The sequence below is a fragment of the Ranitomeya variabilis genome, chromosome 4 (genome assembly GCF_051348905.1).
Source record: "Ranitomeya variabilis isolate aRanVar5 chromosome 4, aRanVar5.hap1, whole genome shotgun sequence".
Lineage (NCBI taxonomy): Eukaryota > Metazoa > Chordata > Amphibia > Anura > Dendrobatidae > Ranitomeya > Ranitomeya variabilis.
Window position 1 is genome coordinate 737535461 of NC_135235.1, and position 21518 is coordinate 737556978.

General features: G+C 45.5%; 2 protein-coding genes across 2 annotated transcripts in view; one reads left to right on the forward strand and one right to left on the reverse strand.

Moving 5' to 3' along the window:
* The window catches only part of LOC143768035 (oocyte zinc finger protein XlCOF8.4-like), a 118298-nt gene that overhangs the window by 46271 nt on the left and 50509 nt on the right, over positions 1-21518 (forward strand). The gene's annotated exons all lie outside the window — the stretch shown is intronic.
* LOC143768040 (gastrula zinc finger protein XlCGF66.1-like) lies at positions 770-20168 on the reverse strand. Its single transcript, XM_077256698.1, has 7 exons — positions 20035-20168; positions 11971-12120; positions 11665-11841; positions 11459-11582; positions 11278-11375; positions 10216-10306; positions 770-1050 (listed from the first exon to the last, which is right to left on the reverse strand). Exons 2-7 carry the CDS (start codon positions 12046-12048, stop codon positions 1037-1039), a joined length of 582 nt encoding a protein of 193 aa, XP_077112813.1. The 5' UTR covers positions 12049-12120; positions 20035-20168; the 3' UTR covers positions 770-1036.

Genomic DNA, 21518 nt, shown 5'->3' on the forward strand with positions numbered 1-21518 from the left:
ACCCCAGCTATTGGAATTAGTCCAGGAGATGAACTTCTGGGTGTTATTATTTCTATTGTTGCATATAAAGTAAATAATCTGACTTCCTGTTCTGGCTGCAAAGGAGAGAGAGAAGAGAGCGCCACAAAGCCCCGGCAGATTTCATCCCCTCACCATAGTAATAACTGGGCTGAAACCACAAGAAATGAAGTGGAGAGAAAAGATTAGGTTGTTGTTATTTTTGTTGTTATTGGGCAAGGGGGTGTTTGCTGTAGGGGAAGACATGCCGGAGTACAATGTAGGACGGAATTAAATAGGAAACATTTGGTGTAGTTGTGTAATATGTAACCCAGCTCGGAGCCCCAACAAAAAGAATGCAGGTCTTAAGGCATTTAAAGAAGTGGAAAGCAGATATTGCCTTAATACAGGAAACACATTTGAGAAATGAAGACATTTTCAAAATGAAAAAATTGTGGGTGGGGAGGTATACGGATCTGAAGGAGAGGGGAGAAAATCAGGAGCGTTAATATTATTGCACAAAAAGCTTCCATACAAAGTCAAACAGGTAGAGCGGGATACAGAAGGGTGATACATACTGTTAAATTAGAAGGCAATGAAGGGGAAATGAGTATAATTAATGTCTATGCACCTGTGGAGGAACGGGGTCAGTGGGTCATCTCGTCCGCTGGCCCGGCTGTCTTTAGCAAGACTGCATGGACCAGGGCTCATACCACTGAACACCCGCTCTATCTCCCGGTGGGCAATACACTACACAGACAACACAGGGTTAAGGTAAAACAGTGTGGCAGTACTTTATTGAACCACAACACACAATAGCAAACAGAACAATCCCAGCAATTATCCCAAGATGGTGCACATTACAGGGCCTCACCCTTCCGCTGACTCACCGAGATAATGGTAGATATTATGTCAGAGCTCACAGGGTCACTACTCCATCTGTGGTATGCACACAGAGAGAAGGTAACTACAAGCGTAGGGAGATATCCGAGAGCAGTCCTGTGTTCTTCAGCCGGGTCCGACAGACCCTCAGCTAAGATCATGGAGAGTCTCCTACCAGAAGAAAAGAAGTCTCTTTTATACCCAAGGCCTGTAAGCTATTTTTAGAATTACCCAGGGTCCTTCAGACCAACATCAAGATAAGGTAAACAATGGTGATGAGATCCATTCAATCCATTTGTAGTCTTTCCCTCTCTGCTTTCGAAGTTACCAAGCTGGTTCCAGAATATAATGCACTATTAGCATATCAGCACACATCAGTAAACAAAGCTTAACACACCCTATGTACAGTCACTATTAGGCCATGTGCACACGTTCAGTATTTTTCGCGTTTTTTCGCTATAAAAACGTGATAAAAACGCGAAAAAAACGCTTACATATGCCTCCTATTATTTTAAGTGTATTCCGCATTTTTTGTGCAAATGTAGCCTTTTTTTCCGCGAAAAAATCGCATCGCGGAAAAAAAAGCAACATGTTCATTAAAATGCGGAATTGCAGGGGATTCCGCACACCTAGGGGTCCATTGATCTGCTTACTTCCCGCACGGGGCTGTGCACACCATGCGGGAAGTAAGCAGATTATGTGCGGTTGGTACCCAGGGTGGAGGAGAGGAGACTCTCCTCCACGCACTGGGCACCATATAAGTGGTCAAAAAATAAGAATTAAAATAAAAAACAGTCCTATACTCACCCTCGATGTCTTCCCGCCTCCACTGCACGCTGCCGTTCGGTTCCTGTAGCTGGTGTGCGGCGAAAGACCTGCCGATGACGTCACTGTCCTGTGATTGGTCGTGAGCGGTCATGTGACCGCTCACGTGACCGTGACGTCACGGAAGGTCCTGTGCGCACAGACCAGCTATAGGAAGAGGAGCCGGACGCCGGTGAGGAGATGTCTGGGTGAGTATAAGCATTTTTTTATTTTTTTTATTATTTTTAAACATTCTATCTTTTACTATAGATGCTGCATAAGCTGCATCTATAGTAAAAAGTTGGTCACACTTGTCAAACGCTATGTTTGACAAGTGTGACCAACCTGTCAGTCAGTTTTCCAAGCGATGCTACAGATCGCTTGGAAAACTTTAGCATTCTGCAAGCTAATTACGCTTGCAGAATGCTAAAAAAACGCAAAAAAAAAAATGCGGATTTCTTGCAGAAAATTTCCGGTTTTCTTCAGGAAATTTCTGCAAGAAATCCTGAACGTGTGCACATACCCTTACAGACTTACACAGTATGTTAGATAGTATATCAGTTGGCAAGTCTGTCTTCTTGATCCACCAGACATAAACACTTAAATTCACAAGCCAATATACAGATAAAAAATCAGTTCTTTTTGGTTTACAAAAACATGGTTGTCTGGGAAATTAAGATACAATCTGGTTTCTTCACAGCACCTAATTCGAACCAAAAACCTTTTTTTGAGCAATTGCATACTACAGTTGTGCTCAAAAGTTTACAAACCCCATCAGAATTTTTGCTTTCTTGGCCTTTTTTCAGAGAATATGAATGATAACACCCAAACTTTCTCTCCACTCATGGTTAGTGGTTGGGTGAAGCCATATATTGTCAAACTACTTTGTTTTCTCTCGTTAAATCATAATGAACACCTAAAATATCCAAATGACCCTGATCAAAAGTTTACATACCCCATTTCTTAATACCGTGTATTGCCCCTCTAACATCAATGACAGCATGAAGTCTTTTGTGGTAGTTGTGGATGAGGTTCTTTATTTTCTCAGATGGTAAAGCTGCCCACTGTGTTTGGCAAAAAGCCTCCAGTTCCTGTGAATTCCTGGGCTGTCTAGCATGAACTGCGCTCTTGAGATCTCCCCAGAATGGCTCAATGATATTGAGGTCAGAAGACTGAGATGGCCACTCAAGGACCTTCACTTTGTTCTGCTGTAGCCAATGACAGGTTGACTTGTCCTTGTGTTTTGGATCGTTGTCATGTTGGAGTGTCCAAGTATGTCCCATGCACAGCTTCCGGGCTGATGATTGCAAATTTGCCTCCAGTATTTGCTGATAATGTGCTGCATTCATCTTTCCTTCAACTTTGACCAAGTTTCCTGTGCCTTTGTAGCTCGCACATCCCTAAAACATCAGCGATCCACCTTGGTGCTTTACAGTAGGAATGGTGTTCTGTTGTGAACTCTATTTTTGGGCTCCCTCTAATGGTCACAAGCGGTACTGTGTAGTGTTGTCTTTCTGCAGGTTGGCAGCATCAGCTGGTTCGTTATCCTTGGTTGGTTTCCTATTTAGCTCACCTGGATACTCAGTTCCTTACCTGCTATCAATGTATTCAGTGCTCTTCAGATTCCTTGTGTCTACCTTGCTCCCAGTTTCTCCAAGACAAGCTAAGTTTTTGTTTGATCATTGATTATCAGCGTTCACTATGTTTTTAGTCCAGCTCGCTAAAATGTGATTTCCTCGCTTGCTGGTTGCTCTAGGGGACTGAGTTTCTCCCCCCACACCGTTAGTTGGTGTGGGGGTTCTTGAAATCTCAGAGTGGATATTTTGTAAGGGTTTTTTACTGACCGCATAGATTCCCTTTTCTATTTTCTGCTATCTAGTATTAGTGGGCCTCATTTGCTGAATCTGTTTCACCCCTGTGTATGTGCCTTCCTCTTACCTCACCGTTATTATTTGCTGGGGGCTTCTATATCTTTGGGGATTATTTCTCTGGAGGCAAGAGAGGTCTTTCTTTCTCTCTAGGGGTAGTTAGTTCCTTAGGCTGGCTCGAGACGTCTAGGATTTTTAGGCACGTTCACCGGCTACTTCTAGTGTGTTTGGATAGGTTCAGATTTGTGGTCAGTCCAGTTTGCCACCTCCCTAGAGCTTGTCCTATGTTTGTTACTTAGCTGGAGTAATTTGTGATCCTCAACCACTAAGGATCATAACAGTATAGCAGGCCAAAAAGTGTTTAATGCATCGCAGAAGTGGGATAAAAAGACGACCTGAGTACATTTTTTTTTTTCCTCCCGCTTTTCCTTTGCTGCAGTCTGTTTAGCTTCTTTCATCCCCTTGAACTTTGGGTGGTTTTGAGCTCAGCTGCAGACATGAATGTTCAGACTCTGACTTCTAGTGTGGATCATCTTACTACACGGGTGCAAAGTATTCAGGATTTTGTTATTCATAGCCCTATGTCAGAACCAAAGATACCCATTCCTGAGTTGTTTTCTGGAGATAAATCTAGGTTTCTAAATTTTAAGAATAATTGTAAGTTATTTCTATCACTGAGACCTCGTTCCTCTGGTGATTCCGCTCAGCAAGTTAAAATTGTTATCTCCTTGTTGCGTGGCGACCCTCAGGATTGGGCTTTCTCTCTGGCGCCAGGAGATCCTGCATTGCTTAATGTAGATGCATTTTTTCTGGCTCTTGGACTACTTTATGAGGAGCCTAATCTTGAGAATCAGGCAGAAAAAGCGTTGCTGGCTATCTCTCAGGGTCAGGATGAAGCAGAGGTGTATTGTCAAAAATTTCGGAAATGGTCGGTGCTTACTCAATGGAATGAGTGTGCCCTGGCTGCAAATTTCAGAGAAGGTCTTTCTGATGCCGTTAAGAATGTTATGGTGGGGTTTCCCACCCCTACAAGTCTGAGTGATTCTATGGCTTTGGCCATTCAGGTTGATCGGCGTTTGCGGGAGCGCAAATCTGCTCATCCTTTGGCGGTATTTTCTGAACAGAGACCTGAGTCTATGCAATGTGACCGAACTCTGACCAGAATTGAGCGACAAAGTCATAGATGTCAAAATGGGTTGTGCTTTTACTGTGGTGATTCTACTCATGTTATCTCAGCATGCTCTAAACGCTTACAAAAAAATCGCTAAACCTGTCACCATTGGTACTATACAGCCTAAATTTATTTTGTCTGTTACTTTGATTTGTTCTTTGTCATCCTACCCGGTTATGGCTTTTGTGGATTCGGGTGCTGCCCTGAATCTGATGGATTTGTCGTTTGCCAGGCGCTGTGGTGTTGTCCTGGAGCCTTTGGAATTTCCTATTCCTCTGAGGGGAATTGATGCTACGCCATTGGCTGAGAATAAACCTCAGTATTGGACGCAAATGACCATGTGCATGACTCCCGTACATCAGGAGGTGATTCGCTTTCTTGTTCTGCATAATTTGCATGATGTTGTCGTTTTGGGTCTGCCATGGCTGCAGGCTCATAATCCAGTTTTAGATTGGAAAGCTATGTCTGTGTCAAGTTGGGGTTGTCAGGGAATTCATGGCGATACTCCGTTGGTGTCTATTGCTTCTTCCACTCCTTCTGAGGTCCCTGAGTTTTTGTCTGACTACCAGGATGTATTTGATGAGCCCAGGTCCAGTGCCCTGCCCCCTCATAGGGATTGTGACTGTGCTATAAATTTAATTCCTGGTAGTAAATTCCCTAAGGGACGACTTTTTAATTTGTCTATACCAGAGCATGCCGCGATGCGGAGTTATATAAAGGAGTCTTTGGAGAAGGGACATATTCGCCCATCCTCTACCCCTCTTGGTGCAGGATTTTTTTTTGTGGCCAAGAAGGACGGTTCTTTGAGTCCTTGTATAGATTATCGTCTTCTGAATAAAATCACAGTCAAATTTCAGTATCCTTTGCCACTATTGTCTGATTTGTTTGCTCGGATTAAGGGTGCCAGTTGGTTCACCAAGATAGATCTCCGTGGTGCGTATAACCTTGTGCGCATTAAGCAGGGAGATGAATGGAAAACAGCATTTAATACGCCCGAAGGCCATTTTGAGTACTTAGTGATGCCTTTTGGACTCTCTAATGCTCCTTCTGTGTTTCAGTCCTTCATGCATGACATCTTCCGAGAATATCTGGATAAATTTATGATTGTTTATCTGGATGATATTTTGGTCTTTTCTGATGATTGGGAGTCCCATGTGAAGCAGGTCAGGATGGTGTTTCAGGTCCTGCGTGCTAATGCTTTATTTGTGAAGGGCTCAAAATGCCTCTTCGGAGTACAGAAGGTCTCCTTTTTGGGTTTTATTTTTTCTCCTTCTACTGTGGAGATGGACCCAGTCAAGGTCCAGGCTATTCATGACTGGACTCAGCCCACGTCTGTTAAGAGTCTTCAGAAGTTCTTGGGTTTTGCTAATTTTTACCGTCGTTTCATCGCTAATTTTTCTAGCGTGGTTAAACCTTTGACGCATTTGACCAAGAAGGGTTCTGATGTGACTAATTGGTCTCCTGCAGCCGTGGAGGCCTTTCGGGAGCTGAAGCACCGGTTTTCTTCAGCTCCAGTCTTATGTCAGCCAGATGTCTCTCTCCCCTTCCAGGTCGAGGTTGATGCTTCTGAGATTGGAGCAGGGGCTGTTTTGTCGCAGAGAAGCTCTGATGGCTCTGTGATGAAGCCATGTGCTTTCTTTTCTAGAAAATTTTCGCCTGCCGAGCGAAATTATGATGTTGGTAATCGGGAGTAGTTGGCTATGAAGTGGGCATTTGAGGAGTGGCGACATTGGCTCGAAGGAGCTAAACATCGTGTGGTGGTCCTCACTGATCACAAAAATCTGATTTACCTCGAATCTGCCAAGCGCCTGAATCCTAGACAGGCTCGTTGGTCGTTGTTTTTCTCCCGTTTCAACTTCGTGGTCTCATACCTGCCTGGTTCGAAGAACGTGAAGGCTGATGCACTTTCTAGGAGCTTTTTGCCTGACTCTCCGGGAGTTTCTGAGCCGGCTGGTATTCTCAGAGAGGGAGTGATTTTGTCTGCCATTTCTCCAGATTTGCGAGGAGTGCTGCAGAAATTTCAGGCGGATAGACCTGACCGTTGTCCACCAGAGAGACTGTTTGTCCCGGATAGATGGACCAGCAGAGTTATTTCCGAGGTTCATTCTTCGGTGTTGGCGGGTCATCCTGGGATTTTTGGTACCAGAGATTTGGTGGCTAGGTCCTTCTGGTGGCCTTCCTTGTCGCGGGATGTGCGTTCCTTTGTGCAGTCTTGTGGGATTTGTGCTCGAGCTAAGCCTTGCTGTTCTCGTGCCAGCGGTTTGCTTTTGCCTTTGCCTGTCCCGAAAAGGCCTTGGACGCACATTTCCATGGATTTTATTTCGGATCTTCCAGTATCTCAGAAAATGTCTGTCATCTGGGTGGTGTGTGATCGTTTTTCCAAGATGGTCCATTTGGTGCCCTTGCCTAAGTTGCCTTCCTCCTCCGATTTGGTTCCTCTATTTTTTCAGAATGTGGTTCGCTTGCACGGCATTCCTGAAAATATTGTGTCTGAGAGGATCCCAGTTTGTGTCCAGGTTTTGGCAAACTTTTTGTGCTAAGATGGGCATTGATTTGTCTTTTTCGTCGGCCTTCCATCCTCAGACTAATGGCCAAGCCGAGCGAACTAATCAGACGTTGGAAACTTATTTGAGATGTTTTGTTTCTGCTGATCAGGATGATTGGGTGACTTTTTTGCCATTGGCCGAGTTTGCCCTTAATAATCGGGCTAGTTCTGCTACCTTGGTTTCGCCTTTTTTCTGCAATTCTGGTTTCCATCCTCGTTTTTCCTCGGGTCAGGTTGAGTCTTCTGACTGTCCTGGGGTGGATTCTGTGGTGGATAGGTTGCAGCAGATTTGGAAGCATGTGGTGGACAATCTGAAGCTGTCACAGGAGAAGGCTCAGCGCTTTGCCAACCGCCGCCGCGGTGTGGGTCCCCGACTTCGTGTTGGGGATTTGGTGTGGCTGTCTTCTCGGTATGTTCCTATGAAGGTCTCCTCTCCTAAATTCAAGCCTCACTTCATCGGTCCTTATAAGATCTTGGAAATCCTTAACCCAGTGTCTTTTCGTTTGGATCTCCCAGCATCGTTTGCCATCCATAATGTGTTCCATAGGTCTTTGTTGCGGAGGTATGTGGTACCTGTGGTTCCTTCTGTTGAGCCTCCTGCTCCGGTGCTGGTCGAGGGCGAATTGGAGTACGTGGTGGAGAAGATTTTGGATTCTCGTATCTCTAGACGGAGACTTCAGTATTTGGTAAAGTGGAAGGGCTATGGTCAGGAGGATAATTCCTGGGTTGTCGCCTCTGATGTTCATGCGGCCGATTTGGTTCGTGCCTTCCACGCGGCTCATCCTGATCGCCCTGGGGGTTTTGATGAGGGTTCGGTGACCCCTCCTCAAGGGGGGGGGTACTGTTGTGAACTCTATTTTTGGGCTCCCTCTGGTGGTCACAAGCGGTACTGTGTAGTGTTGTCTTTCTGCAGGTTGGCTGCATCAGCTGGTTCGTTATCCTTGGCTGGTTTCCTATTTAACTCACCTGGATACTCAGTTCCTTGCCTGCTATCAATGTATTCAGTGCTCTTCAGATTCCTTGTGACTACCTTGCTCCCAGTCTCTCCAAGTCAAGCTAAGTTCTTGTTTGTTCATTTTTCTGATTATCAGCGTTCATCATGTTTTTTTGTCCAGCTTGCTAAAATGTGATTTCTGTGCTTGCTGGTTGCTCAAGGGGACTGAGTTTCTCCCCCCACACCGTTAGTTGGTGCGGGGGTTTTTGAAATCTCAGTGTGGATATTTTTGTAAGGGTTTTTTACTGACCGCATAAGATCCCTTTTCTATTTTCTGCTATCTAGTATTAGTGGGCCTCATTTGCTGAATCTGCTTTCACCCCTGTGTATGTGCCTTCCTCTTACCTAACCGTTATTATCTGTTGGGGGCTTCTATATCTTTGGGGATTATTTCTCTGGAGGCAAGAGAGGTCTTTCTTTCTCTCTAGGGGTAGTTAGTTCCTCAGGCTGGCTCGAGACGTCTAGGAATTTTAGGCACGTTCACCGGCTACCTCTAGTGTGTTTGGATAGGTTCAGATTTGCGGTCAGTCCAGTTTTCCACCTCCCTAGAGCTTGTCCTATTTTAGTTACCTTGCTGGAGTAATTTGTGATCCTCAACCACTAAGGATCATAACACCGTATGCCCAAACCACATTTAGCATCCATGTAGTTGGCATTACTATAGTGAGAAGAACCCACTTAATTTATGATATGTGTGTCTCCTGCAGCACAATCTGGGCACTGTGTGTTGGGTACTAAAATGGCATATTTGCAATTTTCACTCTCCAACATCCACTGCGTGCTAATTTGTGGAAAGTGGCTCTGGCGTCAACATAGTCACTACTCCAATAGATTAATCCTCTGAGGGTTATAATTTCCAAAATTAAGTCAATTTATGGGGATTTCTACAGCTCTGGTTTTCTGCCATTTTCTCATATTAGGGCTTCTGCATATGGTATCTCCTATCTTCTCTGGGATCTGCTCCTGTGACATCTGGTTCTGTTACCAAGTACGACTTTCTTCATTCTACAAGCAGCACTGGTAATGGAAGAGACATCGAAACCAGAAGCTCTGGGCAACGCAGGCTCTGTCCTGCCATTATGATTAGGGTGCCTGCGATTTGTAGTACCATCCAGTCTGGCATTATGGGTGTGTGTTGTCCAGCTTCCTGCTCCAGCCAGCTGGAAAGCACCACACCCTACTAAAGCTCAAACCATATTGCTGGACGCTGTCAGATACAGCCTTCTCCTCTGGTTAACTCCTCTGTACTCAGCTCCCGGCTTGTTTATTTGTTTCCTGTTGTGACCTCGGCCCACTTACCGACTACTCGTGTCTTCTGATTTTGTATTTTCTCTGCTCTCCTGGTACTGACCCGGCTACCTGATTATTTTTGCATCACAGAACAGAAAGTAACACCATGGCCAAAGCCTAGGGGTCTCTGTCTAGGTACAGACCCGTGTAGAAGGGTTAAAGTATGATGAACAAGGCAATCCCTGGGATCTGTAAAATGGAGTAGATCGCGCCAAGTCTTTTCATAGTGGACATCTTTTGAGCTGCCAGGTGACCACGAACATTGCCCCCAATACATTGTATCTCCAAACTATTTCAGCAAGATCTGCATTCAAATAGCTAAATAGCTTCTTAACCCTGCCATGTACCCAGACAGTAGTGTACAACTGTATATAGAGTATTGTCAGATTCAAGAGAAGTTGGAAAATAATTTGTAAACTCCACTTGTTTCCTATTATCCTTTGTGAAGAATTTCAAAGTTATCGCCACAAAGTGACACACGTCAGGTTCGAAAAATTGGGCCCTGATTAGGAACAAAAAATGGACTGCGTCGCTAATGCAAGTCAATGGAGAAAAAACGCATCCTGCAAGCCATTTTGCAGGATGCGTTTTTTCTACAAAACGACGCATAGCGACGTGCAGTGCTCGACGCTAGTGTGAAAGTAGCCTAATGGTTACTACTCACCTGGGTAGTCACATGTAGGAATCTCTTCTTTACACCGCTCACCACCTCTCTCATATGTCTCTGTAGTATTAATATGGGTCAGATCTTCACCCTGAAATAAACATAGTAATAGTCACAACTACGATCAGCTCTAATCCTGCCATTGGTTCCACCATCAGAGCATTACTGCCCTTACTGGCGTATAGGGCCTGGCGAGCAGAGGAGGCCCGCAGCAGGCTGCCTCTCCTCTATGGGCCCCAGCGGCTCAACTGACGACGCACGGCAAGTTAAAATCTATTGCCTTGCAGGAGATCACAAGCTGGCAGCTGATGTCAGTGGACATGTTGCCGACATAAAATGTCACTCTCATATGATGGTATGCGCCTAAGATGTATCAGATGGAGGACACCGCTGGACCTCAGCCAGGTTAGGATAAACTTTTTTTTGTAAAGCTACAGTAAGAGGCTGCATTATACTACTATGGGGGTGCATTATACTATTATGGGGCTGTATTATATTACGGAGTGCATTATACCACTATGGGAGTGCATTATACTACAGGGCTGCATTATAGTATGAGGTGCATTCTACTACTATGGGGGTGCATTGTACTATTATGGGGGTGCATTATACTATTATGGGGCTGCATTATACTACAGAGTACATTATACCACTATGGGGGTGCATTATACTATGAGGTGCATTATACTACTATGGGGGTGCATTATACGCCTAAGGGGATGCATTGTACTGCTATGGGGCTGCATTATTCAACTATATATGACTATGGGATGCATTATACAGATACAGATGTAGATTTTTTCTATGAGTGGGCAGTGAGACTGTTCGAGAGTTGGAAGTGGAGCTGGGGGGTGTAGACTGGGCGGAGTCCCAAGGGGGCCCGAAAGTTTTGCCAGTATAGGGCCCTGAAATTCCTGGTGGCAGCCCTGCATGCCATCTGCACCATTCTCATTACACAAGTATAAAACATAATACTGGTGAATAAAACAAGACTGAGCACAAGACCTTCACAGCCATCTATATATAATAGGGGAGATCTCATGGCACCTTATCTCCATCTACCTGATGATCCTGAGGAACATTGGGATCTTCTTGCTTACAGTCCTGTGGAAGAAGAGGATGGGGACATCTCTCTGGTGCTCTCATCTTACTGGATAGAACTGGAGGAAACACATACAGGGACTGAATTAATTCTTTACATACAGAAAATTATAGGCCGTGTGTATTTAGTCCTGTCTATTACCTGGTGATGTGAGGGGCTGGGGAACCTCCATCATGACTTTCTTGTACACATCTTTATGTCCTGCTAAATACTCCCACTCTTCCATGGAGAAATAGACGGCGACATCCTGACACTTTATAGGAACCTGACACACACAATGATACCATCATCCCCCGATCCCTTCATAGCGTTACTGTATAATGTCCCAGCATTCCCAGCAGTGTCACCTCTCCAGTCAGCAGCTCAATCATCTTGTAGGTGAGTTCTAGGATCTTCTGGTCATTGATGTCCTCATGTATCAGGTGAGGTGGAGGCACCGTGATTGGGCTCAAGGGTCTTCCCCATCCCTCAGACACAGGTTCCTGACAGCGCTCACTAGAGGTCTTCTTCACTATTGTATAATACTGGTTATGGAGAGACACATTCATAAATTTCAGTGTAGACATTTCCAGAGTCCTCACCTCTCCAGTTCTGCCCATCTGTTATTCCCATAGATAAGAATGATGTAATGTGACGTCATCAGAATCTCTCACCTTCCCAGTAAGCCGGAAGAGGATCTCTAGGGTGAGGTGTAATATCCTCTCCGCCATCTTGTCTCTGTCCATATCCATCTTTGATGGGTAAATCAGGAAAATTCTCTTATATAAAAGGTCTTCACTGAGAGGATCTGATATTGTAGAGACCTGAATGAGAAGATGAGCCGATGTAACATCATAAAAATCCTGTGTAATAATACAATTACAGTATTTAGTTTTCTTCTCTACTTCTACTAATAAAACCTGAATATTTTACACCACAGACAACAAGCAGTTTCTTCCTCGGAGTCGGCAGCTGAATACGTTTCTCATAGACTCATCTTCCATAACGCTAATTCTAGTCTCATTTACGACAATGGAATCGGCATTAGCAATACTGCAGGAGATATTCATTACACGTGACATGAGAAATAACTACTTCATGATGAGGACGACATCTTCATCTTCTACTACGGCTCTAGAAACATATTTGGCCAGAGTCCGTCACTGACTCCATCACCACCGGCCATCTATATGAATGTTTCCCATCTTTCCCGCACTGTAACCTTCTATTTATTATTATTTATTTATATAGCACCATTGATTCCATGGCGCTGTACATGAGAAGGGGTTACATACAAAATTACAGATATCACTTACAGTAAGCAAAACAATAATTACAGATTGATATAGAGGGGCGAGGACCCTGCCCTTCCGGGCTTACATTCTACAGGATGGTGGAGAAGAAGACAATAGGTTGATGGTTGCAGCAGCTCTGGTGTTGGTGAGGCGGTAGCCCAGGTAGTGATGAGGAGGCAGGGGGGGTCATTGCAGGCTGTAGGCTTTCCTGAAGAGGTGGGTTTTCAGGTTCCCTCTGAAGGATCCAAATGTGGTTGATAGTTGGACGTGTTGGGGCAAAGAATTCCAGAGGACGGGGGATATTCGGGAGAAATCTTGGAGGCTGAAGAGCGAATAAGTGTGGACGAGAGAAGGAGGTCTTGGGAGTTCCAGAGATTACGTGAGGGAAGATATTGGGAAATTAGTTCAGAGATATATGGAGGAGACAGTTTATGGATGGCTTTGTAGGTCAGTATTAGTAATTTGAACTGGATACGCTGAAGGGAGCCAGTGAAGAGATTTGCAGAAGGGGGAAGTGGAGGAGTAGCGAGGAGAGAGATAAATTAGTCAGACAGCAGAGTTAAGGATGGACTGGAGAGGTGCAAAGTTGTTAGCAGGGAGGTTTCAGTAGTCGAGGCGGGAGATGATGAGGGCATGTACAACAATTTTAGTAGGTTGTCGGTTGAGGACAGCACGGATTCTGGAGATATTTTTGAGCTGAAGGTGACAGGAGGTGGAAAGAGCTTGGATGTACCATTTGAAGGACAGGGCAGAGTCAAGGGTTACTCCGAGGCATCAGGTACGGGGGAAAGCGTGATATCGTTAATTGTGATAGATAGGTCAGGTAAGGAAATCTGTGAGATGGAAGAAAGATGATGAGTAGTGATGAGCGAATATACTCATTACTCGAGATTTCCCGAGGAAGCTTGGGTGTCCTCCGAGTATTTTTAAGTGCTTTGAGATTTAGCTTTCATTACCACACCTGAATGATTTACATTTCTTAGCGAGCATGATTACATGTAGGGATTCCCTAGCAACCCCTACATGTACTTATGCTGGCTAACAGATGTAAATCATTCAGCTGCTGCGATGAAAACTAAATCTCCGAACACTAAAATATACTCAGAGGACACACGAGCGTGCTCGGGAAATCTCGAATAACGAGTACCGTATATACTCGAGTATAAGCCGAGATTTTCAGCCCAAATTTTTGGGCTGAAAGTGCCCCCTCGGCTTATACTCGAGTCACGGTCGGCGGGTGAGGGGGAGAGGGCGCTGAGGCATACTTACCTAGTCCCGGCGATCCTGGCGCTCCCCCTGCCTGTCACACGGTCTCCGGGTGCAGCAGCTCTTCCCCTGTTCAGCGGTCACGTGGGACCGCTCATTAGAGAAATGAATAGGCGGCTCCACCTCCCATAGGGGCGGAGCCGCATAATTCATTTCTCTAATCAGCGGTGCCGGTGACCGCTGACAGAGGAAGAGGCTGCGGCACCGAAGACCAGCTGTCCGGGGGAAGGAGCGGGACGCCGGGAGCAGGTAAGTATCGCATATTCACCTGTCCTCGTTCCACACGCCGGGCGCTGTCTCCATCTTCCCGGCGTCTCGCTCTCCTCACTGACTGTGCAGGTCAGAGGGCGCGATGACGCATATAGTGTGCGCGCCGCCCTCTGCCTGATCAGTCAGTGCGGAGAGACGCCGGGAAGATGGCGCCGAGGAGCTGCAAGCAAGACAGGTGAGTATGTGTTTTATTATTTTTATTGCAGCAGCAGCAGCACAGCTATGGGGCAATAATGGTGCAGAGCACTATATGGCACAGCTATGGGGCAATAATGGTGCAGAGCACTGTATGGCACAGCTATGGGGCAATAATGGTGCAGAGCACTATATGGCACAGCTATGGGGCAATAATGGTGCAGAGCACTATATGGCACAGCTATGGGGCAATAATGGTGCAGAGCACTGTATGGCACAGCTATGGGGCAATAATGGTGCAGAGCACTGTATGGCACAGCTATGGGGCAATAATGGTGCAGAGCACTGTATGGCACAGCTATGGGGCAATAATGGACGGTGCAGAGCACTATATGGCACAGCTATGGGGCAATAATGGTGCAGAGCACTGTATGGCACAGCTATGGGGCAATAATGGACGGTGCGGAGCACTATATGGCACAGCTATGGGGCAATAATGGTGCAGAGCACTCTATGGCACAGCTATGGGGCAATAATGGTGCAGAGCACTATATGGCACAGCTATGGGGCAATAATGAACGGTGCAGAGCACTATATGGCACAGCTATGGGGCCATAATGAACGGTATGAAGCATCTATTTTTATTTTTGAAATTCACCGGTAGCTGCTGCATTTTCCACCCTAGGCTTATACTCGAGTCAATAAGTTTTCCCAGTTTTTTGTGGCAAAATTAGGGGGGTCGGCTTATACTCGGGTCGGCTTATACTCGAGTATATACGGTATATTCGCTCATCACTAATGAGGAGTTTGTCCACACAGTTTGAGGAAGCGAGAGGAGAAGAAGGAGGTTATGGCTGATAGACACTCTGGGACTTCAACAGAGAGTGGGTGGAATGAGGAAGTAGTGTGGGAGTTGGAGACCCTGAATGTGCGGTTGGAAAGCTATGAGGAGATCCAGGATAGGGCGAGGTCCATCACGTTAGATCTCATACAGTGGGGCAAAAAAGTATTTAGTCAGTCAGCAATAGTGCAAGTTCCACCACTTAAAAAGATGAGGCGTCTGTAATTTACATCATAGGTAGACCTCAACTATGGGAGACAAACTGAGCAAAAAAATCCAGAAAATCACATTGTCTGTTTTTTTAACATTTTATTTGCATATTATGGTGGAAAATAAGTATTTGGTCAGAAACAAACAATCAAGATTTCTGGCTCTCACAGACCTGTAACTTCTTTAAGAGTCTCCTCTTGCCTCCCCTCATTACCTGTAGTAATGGCACCTGTTTAAACTTGTTATCAGTATAAAAAGACACCTGTGCACACCCTCAAACAGTCTGACTCCAAACTCCACTATGGTGAAGACCAAAGAGCTGTCAAAGGACACCAGAAACAAAATTGTAGCCCTGCACCAGGCTGGGAAGACTGAATCTGCAATAGCCAACCAGCTTGGAGTGAAGAAATCAACAGTGGGAGCAATAATTAGAAAATGGAAGACCTACAAGACCACTGATAATCTCCCTCGATCTGGGGCTCCTCGCAAAATCCCACCCCGACCCCAACCTAGTGAATGAACTGCAGAGAGCTGGGACCAATGTAACAAGGCCTACCATAAGTAACACACTACGCCACCATGGACTCAGATCCTGCAGTGCCAGACGTGTCCCACTGCTTAAGCCAGTACATGTCCGGGTCCGTCTGAAGTTTGCTAGAGAGCATTTGGATGATCCAGAGGAGTTTTGGGAGAATGTCCTATGGTCTGATGAAACCAAACTGGAACTGTTTGGTAGAAACACAACTTGTCGTGTTTGGAGGAAAAAGAATACTGAGTTGCATCCATCAAACACCATACCTACTGTAAAGCATGGTGGTGGAAACATCATGCTTTGGGGCTGTTTCTCTGCAAAGGGGCCAGGACGACTGATCCGGGTACATGAAAGAATGAATGGGGCCATGTATCGTGAGATTTTGAGTGCAAACCTCCTTCCATCAGCAAGGGCATTGAAGATGAAACGTGGCTGGGTCTTTCAACATGACAATGATCCAAAGCACACCGCCAGGGCAACGAAGGAGTGGCTTTGTAAGAAGCATTTCAAGGTCCTGGAGTGGCCTAGCCAGTCTCCAGATCTCAACCCTATAGAAAACCTTTGGAGGGAGTTGAAAGTCCGTGTTGCCAAGCGAAAAGCCAAAAACATCACTGCTCTAGAGGAGATCTGCATGGAGGAATGGGCCTTGTGAAGACTTACAGAAAACGTTTGACCTCTGTCATTGCAAACAAAGGATATATTACAAAGTATTGAGATGAAATTTTGTTTCTGACCAAATACTTATTTTCCACCATAATATGCAAATAAAATGATAAAAAAACAGACAATGTGATTTTCTGTATTTTTTTTTCTCAGTTTGTCTCCCATAGTTGAGGTCTACCTATGATGTAAATTACAGACGCCTCTCATCTTTTTAAGTGGTGGAACTTGCACTATTGCTGACTGACTAAATACTTTTTTGCCCCACTGTATCTGAGTCACACACAGAAGTTTGAGGCTTTTATAAAAGCTTTTTTTGTTTGCACAAACACCGCAGACAGAAATGATCTGATCACAAAGTCTCCATGTACAGTGTTTTATGGGATTTATTTCTGGCCTTAGAATGTCCTATATTACAGGAAAAACACCAGAAAAAAAAATATATATTTTTTTTTACACAAACATTTGTTTTACTCTTTTGGGCCCCAGAACATAGATTTACCCTGCTAAGATGGCACAGGGGAGGCTACAACGAAACCCTGGCAGTTTAACCACTTGCTGCTGCCAAAAACAAACATGGCTTCTAAGAAGGTGTGACAGAGTTCGGCACAATGCCCTCCGACCCAAAGTACTCGATAGTATGGGGCGGCCTAGTTACTAGGATACTTACATGCCTAATAATGGTTTCTGGGCCTGAAATGTAAGAAGGTCTATTTGGCTGGGCCAGAGGCAGCGTCCAATAGGACAACCCCTTCTTGATTAGTTTGGCCCCGATTATAATAATAAACCCTATACTCATCTCCCGTTCCGGCGCCGTTTCCATGGTGTCTGCACTCGCTCTCCCCCGAGACTCTCATACAGTGTTGTGACAAGTGATTGCTGGTGCCCAATCAGCACTGGCGTCACTGTCTCTGCCTTCAGACAAATGGAACATGAAAAGGAAATCCAGTTCTTGCTCGATTTCTCCGAAAGCAGAGACAGCGACACCAGCTTTGATTGGGGACGTTACATAACAACAGCATGGGAGCCGTAGGAGAACTATGCCGACCATGCAGGAACAGTGCAGGCACGGGAGGAGAGTATAGGCTTTAATTTTTTAATTGCAGCTCAGTGAGGGGAATGAGAAGAAGTTGGCCAAGTAGCGGACAACTTCTTTAGTGTTTTACAGGAGTTAAATGACTTTGGGCCACTGATCTCACACCACCAATACATACATACATACATACATACATAGCGATGCTTGTGTGAGATCAGTGACCCAAAGTCATTGAATCCTTTCAATAATGCCCTTCGGTGCACACTTTGGCCATTTTTGTGCCAGTTTTTTCATTTTGTAGCAGTTTTTATGTGTATTCACATCAGGGCACCTCGCTGCATTGTATTTCATTATTGTAATGTTTTTAGTTTTGTCTGACAAATAAGAAACCAATTTCAGCCCTGAATAAGAAACTGGACAAATACAAAACCAATTTCAGCATCGTAACCAGCAGCACCGTAGCCACCGGGGAGGAGGCAGAGGGGGCTGTCACCCTGGTCCCCATGCTCTGAGAGGCACAACGGAAGCTATGCTATGGTTAATTGTATTGGGGTGTATAGGAATGCAGTATACTACATGGAGGACAATGGGGAGTTAATTATACTGTATTGAGGAATATATTGTACTACTGTATATGGAGGACTATGTGGAGTGCATTATACTATATGGAGCACTATGGACTGTGCAGTATACTATATGGAGGCCTATGGGGAGTGTATTATACTATATGGAGGACTATGAGGAATGTAATATACTATATGGAGGACTATGGAGCGTGCACTATACTATTAAGAAGGCCTATTAGGAGTGTATTACAATATATGGAGGGCTATGAGGAGTGCATTATACTGTATGGTGGCCTATGGAGAGTATTATACCATACATAGGCCTATGAGGTGTGCAGTATACTGTATGGAGGACTATGGGGTGCATTATGCTATATGGGGGCTATTTAGGGGGCCATCATACAATGAGGGGGGCCATCAGTGTGGGGGCGATCATACAGTGTTAGGGCCATCAAACAGTTTCGGGGCTACTAAGGGGTCAATATACTGCGATGGGTACTATAAACTGAGAACACATAACACTGTAAAAGGCTAGGTTCACGTTAGCGTTTAAGTCCGCAAGGTATCATCCGCATGTGCAAAGTGGCCAGATCGCTGCTGCATGATTGGGATCGTGCCACGCCGCGTACGGCCGGTTTCACACGCCAGTTTCTCCGGTACGTGTAGTGAGTTTTCTCACGTACCAGAGACACTGACACACGTAGACCCATTCAAATGAATGGGTGTATGTACATGCCTGCGTGTTTTCACGGACCGTGTGTCCGTGTTGAAAACACGTAGACATGTCCGTTTTTCTCCGGCAGCACGGTCCGCAAAGCGTTCCGCACACGGAGAACAGTGTGCACTCTCCTCCATGTGCACATACCGCGGTAGGAGAGACAACGCTACATTAAGCGCTGTCCCCTGCGTGTGGTGCTGAAGCCGGCATTCATCCCTTCTCTCCTGCTTGGCTGAAAGCAGTGCTAGCAGGAGACCCTTCTCTCCAATGCAAGATCAAGTTTTTTTTTGTTTATTCATCACCTTAATGAGCGGTACCACGTGACCGCTCACACAGGACGAGCTGCCGGCGCTGAGAGCAGGCATCGCGGGAGTTGGGTGAGTATTTCTCTTCAAGCGGGCGGGCGCGCAGGGGTCGGGTGGGAGGTGAGAGGTGACCCCAAACTTTAATTTAAACAAAAAAAAAAACTTGATCTTTCATCCCTGCTCTTCTGCTAGCGCTGCTTTCAGCTGAGCAGGAGAGAAGGGATGAATGCTCATTAAGGTGATGAATATGCGATGAATAAACAAAAAAAAACTTGATCTTGCATTGGAGAGAAGGGTCTCCTGCTAGCACTGCTTTCAGCCAAGCAGGAGAGAAGGGATGAATGCCGGCTTCAGCACCACACGCAGGGGACAGCGCTTACTGTAACGCTGTCTCTCCTACCGCGGTATGTGCACACGGAGGAGAGTGCACACTGTTCTCCGTGTGCGGGACGCTTTGCGGACCGTGCTGCCGGAGAAAAACGGACATGTCTACGCGTTTTCAACACGGACACACGGTCCGTGAAAACACACAGACATGTGCATAGACCCATTCATTTGAATGGGTCTACGTGTGTCAGTGTCTCTGGTACGTGAGAAAACTGTCACTACACGTACCGGAGACACTGACGTGTGAAACCGGCCGTACCTGGTGTGGCACGGTCCCAATCATGCAGCAGCGATCTGGCCACTTCTTCCCAGAGTTGTCGAATCACAGCAATGTCGGAGAGCTGACGATCACGGGTGTCCCATAACGGCACTCCCTCTTGCACAAGGTGAATTAGTTGCTCATTTTCAATGTCCTGTTTGGCTTCTTCCTGTTGTGGAACCTATAGATCCAATAAAACAACTCTTAAGTAAAAATGAATCAAAAATCAATTACTGCTCTGATGAAAAGAATACTTACACCACGTCGCTCCTCCTGAGACACATGAGCCCGACAACCCTGTGAATATTCTTTTCCTCTCGTCTGCTCCTGCTCTTCATCAGTGGAAGATACACGTAAAGAAATTACATGATTTAACACAGGTATAGTATTGCCAGTCAACACATACCCATCAGTATAGCAGCTGTGATTACATAATCAGTGTCATTTCCACCCTGGGAAGCAGTTAAGGCAGCAGTCAAGTGAAAAACTACAGAAAAGTAAAAAAGAAAATTTAAACTTGTTAAGAGCCAAGCACAATGTAGCCCCCCCCAAAAAAAAAAAAAAAAATGGACACCATTACTTACATAACAGTTAGTAGTCCAACAGCACACCAGTCAGCACAGGACAAGGACAGACGGCAGCACCAGGACAGATGGCAGCGCCAGGAGACAACCAGTCTAAAGGAACAGAAAAAAAAATTGAGAGAGACATTTTCAAAGGTTCTATTCATACATAGCCACTGTTGTCCTCACCAGGACTGCAGCACCAGGAGAGACGCCAGCACCAGGACAGATGGCAGCATCAGGAGAGACGCCAGCGGCAGCACCAGGACAGATGGCAGCACCAGGTGAGAACCAGTCACACCCCCTTTTATGCATCAGTGATTCTGCAGGTGGTAACATCGTTTCCTGGACATGATCAGTGTGAAGTACTCATTGCGTTTCGAACACATGCGTACGCATGTCCTTGCGTACCAATGCGTTCCCATAGACCGTAATAGTTTTTTGGGTTTTTTTACGCAATCATCTGCAGTCGTCCATATGCAGATGATTGCGCAATATTTGACGCCTCCAAAAATGCAACATGTTGTGTTCGCCGCGCCCTGCTGCACACCGCCAAACTACGCATACTGTATGTACTCAAAAGCATGCAAACGCATGTCCTTGTGTACACCATGTTAAATATATGTACGCATGTGGATCTATGGGGATGAATCACTGCGTGCACAGACGCAAATGTGAAATCAGCCTAAGAGAGCATCATACTGCGGAGAGCGGAGCTCAACAGGGGGGAGACTCGGGACATTACTGAATGTTAAGTGGGCACTTATTGTTATAGGGGCACTCTGGTTATTGTGAGTGTCAGAGGGGCACACAGGGAACATTATTACATGAGAAGAGGGCACTACTATATTCTAAAGGTTTGTTTTACCATCTAGAGCAGGGGTGGGCAATTAATTTCCCCGGGGGGGGCACATGAGAGACTGCGACCATTGTGGAGGGCCGAACCAATAGGCCGAAATTAATTCTGCTCAATTTTAATACTGATATATTATAATTATTATATTGATAATTGTATTAATATTCATTGTATAACTTAATATTGAGCAGAATTAAGAATGCTGACATCCCCTTATATATCGTATGAGCCCCACACAGCCTCCCCCATATGCGGCATGAGCCCCGCACAGCCTCCCTATATACACTGCATGTCGCACCCCATAGCCATTCCATGTGAAGCAT